This window comes from Drosophila persimilis, unplaced genomic scaffold (assembly GCF_003286085.1).
Source record: "Drosophila persimilis strain 14011-0111.01,24,50 unplaced genomic scaffold, DperRS2 tig00000700-arrow-arrow-pilon, whole genome shotgun sequence".
Classification (NCBI taxonomy): Eukaryota; Metazoa; Arthropoda; class Insecta; order Diptera; family Drosophilidae; genus Drosophila; species Drosophila persimilis.
In genome coordinates this window covers 1,216,972-1,221,296 of record NW_020825340.1, presented here as the reverse complement: position 1 = coordinate 1,221,296, position 4,325 = coordinate 1,216,972, and the positions used below count along the sequence as shown (strand labels likewise).

The 4,325-nt window shown below is 47.4% G+C and overlaps 1 protein-coding gene across 2 annotated transcripts; it reads right to left on the bottom strand.

Moving 5' to 3' along the window:
• Nucleotides 1–534: 534 nt before the first annotated feature.
• LOC6598859 (OTU domain-containing protein 5-B) lies at nucleotides 535–3,957 on the bottom strand. 2 transcript variants are annotated; one of them, XM_026991966.1, is made up of 8 exons: nucleotides 3,473–3,957; nucleotides 3,313–3,380; nucleotides 2,333–2,864; nucleotides 2,114–2,270; nucleotides 1,831–2,033; nucleotides 1,226–1,770; nucleotides 965–1,161; nucleotides 535–906 (listed from the first exon to the last, which is right to left on the bottom strand). In XM_026991966.1, the coding sequence occupies exons 1-8, from the start codon at nucleotides 3,629–3,631 to the stop codon at nucleotides 812–814; spliced, it is 1,956 nt and encodes a 651-aa protein (XP_026847767.1). In that variant the 5' UTR covers nucleotides 3,632–3,957; the 3' UTR covers nucleotides 535–811. The 2 variants fall into 2 exon arrangements, with proteins under 2 accessions (XP_026847767.1, XP_026847768.1); XM_026991967.1 differs by having other exon boundaries at nucleotides 2,333–2,861.
• Nucleotides 3,958–4,325: the final 368 nt, after the last annotated feature.

The following is a 4,325-nucleotide window of genomic DNA, read 5'->3' as shown; positions in this document are numbered from 1 at the left end:
GAAACTGTTTAGAAACTGATATCTTCCAATATTCCAAATATTCAAAAGCCCCATTCGCATTATACTTAATAGAGATTTCTTCTCTCATATGATCTCCGCCTACGAGTATAGAAAACGCTCATTGCCCGCATTAATATGTGCCAAGGGTAAGCCCACAATCTCCAAACAATTGTTACAATTGCACTTTCTAGGGTTATTAACTTTATTTAGAGTACTGATCATTTATGATTATTATGCACCATTTATTATATTCAATTAAGTAATTTAACACTAGCATTATGTATATTCTGTATGTTTTCGTATTTTTTGAATGCCTTTATGTACTGCGAGCAGGCTTGATCCACTGTTCTCGTACGAAACTAAAATTTAATTTTAAATTATGATGTATGAATGTACGAATTACAGGTTACGCATTAATTATATTAGGGGAAACGGAGCAGGATTGAGACGCACACATTCGTGATAGAAAATCGGAAAGAATCGGGAATTCGAAGCTTATCAAAATTTGTGCATCTGTACAAATCAATCTGCAGATTCGATGATGAATGATTTTGCATTGTATTGGGGTTTCTTTAAAAAAAATAAAACTTTAATCTATACATACGTATATAGAGTATAGTGTATGCGATTGAAAAAAGGGGCATGCCCCGATTTCCTGTCCAATAAATTCATGAATTCATCAAAGATTTCAGATCGTAGATATTTGCTGCGTTTGGTTTTTGGTAGGTTTTGTGTTTCGTTTTCGTTGCGAAAAGAACTCTTAAATCACTGTACAAAGAACGACGCGTGGCGGCTGTTGTCCGTCCATCTCCTATGGCCCGCAGAGATACTTTCGCTTCTGGTCTTTTATATAATCACTTGTCGACATTTGAATGGCCCGCTGAAGCATCTCGCTCTCGTTGAGCCCTGCCACAGCAAGAAGGATTTGATTATGACTCCACAGAACTGTTTGTCTGGAACTCACCATCATTGGCAAGGGAAGCCTCGAGTAGTTCCTGGTAGATGTTCGACGACGGAGCATCCAATCGCTTTTGCGGCGAGTGTGACGACTGCTTCGATGTGCACGGCTGCTGATCAGCCTCTGGGGTGATGGCACGAGCTGCAGGTGGAACAGGATCGCGCTTGGGACTTTTGCGTACCGGTGCGTCAATAGCCTCAGTACTAAAGATAGATAATATTACATTCACATATTACACAGCCAAAAACACGATTTATGCATACACACCTATTGCCAGAAATCGATCCCTCACGAGTTTCGTGGCGGCGCTTCTTGCGCAGTGTAGTGCGGCGCTGTGACTTGGAGGCTTTGCTAGACCGCTGGGCGGCTGCAGTGCTTGGGGAGGCGTTGCCACCGCAGTGCCCCACCGAGCTGGTGCTGCTCATGTCTGTGGCGTCGCTTTCATAGCCGCCCAGGTCACCGACGTCTGGCGGCAGCTTGTGCCCAAACTGGGTGAGTGTTTTGGGCGACATCGAAAACATTGTGGATGTGCCGGCAGCACCGCTAACGCTAGCCAGAGTTGCGGCCGCGATTTCACCGTTGCTGCTAGTGCCGCCACACGAGTACTTGGAGGGCGAGGCGTCCGAGTCTGTGAGAGCCTCTGCCGAAGTAACTGTCGAGGATGTGGCCGAGCCGCCGGCTGTGTTGCTGCTGCGCGATCGTTGCATGTTGTCGCGACACCACTGCAAGTAGGACTCGCGTGCAATCTGCTCCTCAATGGCCTCGTTGGTGGCCTCCCAATCTGTGGTCTTCAGCTTGTCCTCGAACATCGTCTACGATTGGGAAGTTGGCACTAAATACCGGTGGATCGACTGATCGGTTGCACAACTCACCTGCTCGATCTCCAGCTGCTCACTGAGATGCAAAGCCTCTTTAGTTTGAACCTGGGGCTTGTAGCCAGCCAAGCCCAGGCCAACGCCAACGGAGGCATTGTAGGGGTCCAAGATGGCATTGTAGTGAGAGCCACGCTGATACGATAAGCGGAGCGGGGGATAGCCAGCCTGCGATTGCTCAGAGTTGAAGATATTGATTGGGGCTGAAATACAAATATTTTAGAAAAAGGTATCTCAACTGTAGCTGCTTTTAGCGCTCGATTTGGATAAAAGAACAACTTACTAGCCTGATAGCAGTACACTTCGACGGTGCGACTATAGATCTCCGATATGGCCTGGATCTCGATGTGATTGCCGTGAGCATCGCGAGCCCGCTTGCGCTGGATATAGCTGCTGATGTCCTCGGTGACAAACTGCCCAAAGTACTCGCGGTTCTCTTGCTGCAACAGAGAACAGATTAAGTTCGAGTTCAGATAATCCAGCAGAGGGCTTCCATCATTACAATATAATCCATGGTATGCTGCCGAATCACATCGTGCATTCCCTCATCCCCGTATATCTGAAGCGAGATGGACCGAAAGAGGCATGCCCCGTCCTCCTCGACGGGCTTTAGTTCGTAGCCGTTCTCTGCCATGCATTTGGCGAACTCCAGATCGCGACGTTTCCACTCCTCCACTGGAATCTTGCGCTCCTTTGGCTGCAGATGCTCGTCACCGCTGTTGTAACCGGAAAAGGTATCCTCCGCTATCTTCGTTAGATTAGCCGCCGCAGTGGTTGGCGGAATCTGGCCCAGCGTCGTGGGCACATTGGCACATCCCAAGCTTAGATGTTCAGGCGACTTGCGACCCACTGCTGATGGGCTGCTGCTGCCAGACGCTGTGGCTAGAGGAGGACTGGTGCATTTGCTGCTAGTCACACCAGGCACGCTGCCCGTCGCCACGGCCGGATGGATGAGTTTTTCGCGCTCCAAGCGGTCGCGCTTGTGATGATGCGCATGACTGTCGTGGTGTTCGCGACGCTTCGAACGTGCGCTGCTTTAAAATAATAGAAAAGTTCAATAAATGAATCAATCAATCTAGAGTATATAGATGATGACTACAATGGCTGAAATTGGTACCATTGCGAATTACAAACTGATTCAAATTTGCTATGCTAACTTGGTTCAGTCAAAGGTCGTTTAACGAACAGCCAATAACAAACAAAAGTCAAGCCTCCTTTGGTTTCTTGGTTTATGGAACCTAAAAGGGTATATGTACGGCCTGTAAGCCGCTCCAAATCCCTGCTCTTGACTTATCCAACTGATTACATATTTTGCAGGGGCATGCTGGCATTTCAGTATAACGCCCTAGAAGTCGATTGGGCAGGAGGCAGGGGTAGCACCTTCCTATGTATGTCTGGAGGGAGCCCACATCGCTCCACATGTGCAATTTTACATGCATGTGATAGTCACCCAAGGAATGTGGGCCGAAAACCACCACTCACCTTTTGTGTGGGCTGCAGCGGTGAGTGCGTGCCAAATCGTCGTAGACCTCGCCGCGCCTCTGAGGACTCTGCGCGATGCAAATACACAAGCATTAGTGGAAATGAAGTGGTGTGGAGTTGGGGAAGTCGCTGTCTTGGAAAGCCAAAGACTCAGACTCACCTGGCCGTGACCATCGATGACGACATTGCGATGCGTTTGATTAACCACTGACTGCTCGACCGCCACCTGTCCGGTTGCGTGTGCTTCCTTGTTGTCCGCATCCACGACGTTGCCAACCACGCGTTTCGCGCTGGGTGCGCTTACTGGCTTGATCGTCATGGTTCTGATGCAGCTTCCCCTTCCTCTTGCTCTATTTTCGTCTTTGTTGGTAGCGTGGAAAAGTATTTATCCAGCAAAAGCGAGAAACGCAACACAAGGGCTCGACTTGAGGCTTCTCTAGGGCATAAATGACGTTGCGGCGTGTAGATGGTGCCCTGGAGCAGTGCCTCTGTGGTTGCTTTTTTATTTGCGTATTTCACGGCTGCACTGTTCTTTGTCTGAAGATGTCGTCGTAGGAAAAGAAGGCCGCCAGGGCTCTCCTTATGAAGCCTTCTTATATGTGCTGCGACTGAATCGTTTTAACCAGTTGCTTGTGTTGTATGTTTCTGAAATGTATTGCAAATGCCACATAACATAACTATTTCATCTACAAAATAATGAAAATTTCCAGATTTTCATATTCCCTGTCTGTGTGTGCGTGAATTCGACGTGTGTGTGCGTGTGTGTCTATGCGCTGCGCTGTGATTTATGTGGCTCACTTCAGCTTTTGTTGTCTGGACATCTCTTATAATTGAATGCGTATCTTACCGTTTCCTAGTAGTTTTTGTTTTAATTGTCAAAATTGTTTAATTGCTTTCGATGTGTTTTCATGGAATTTTAGATGTTATTTATCCTGTAACCAGTGTGACCGCGGATTATCGATACGCAAATTTCAAAATATACCGTTAACATACTGACGAATTATTTGCATTCA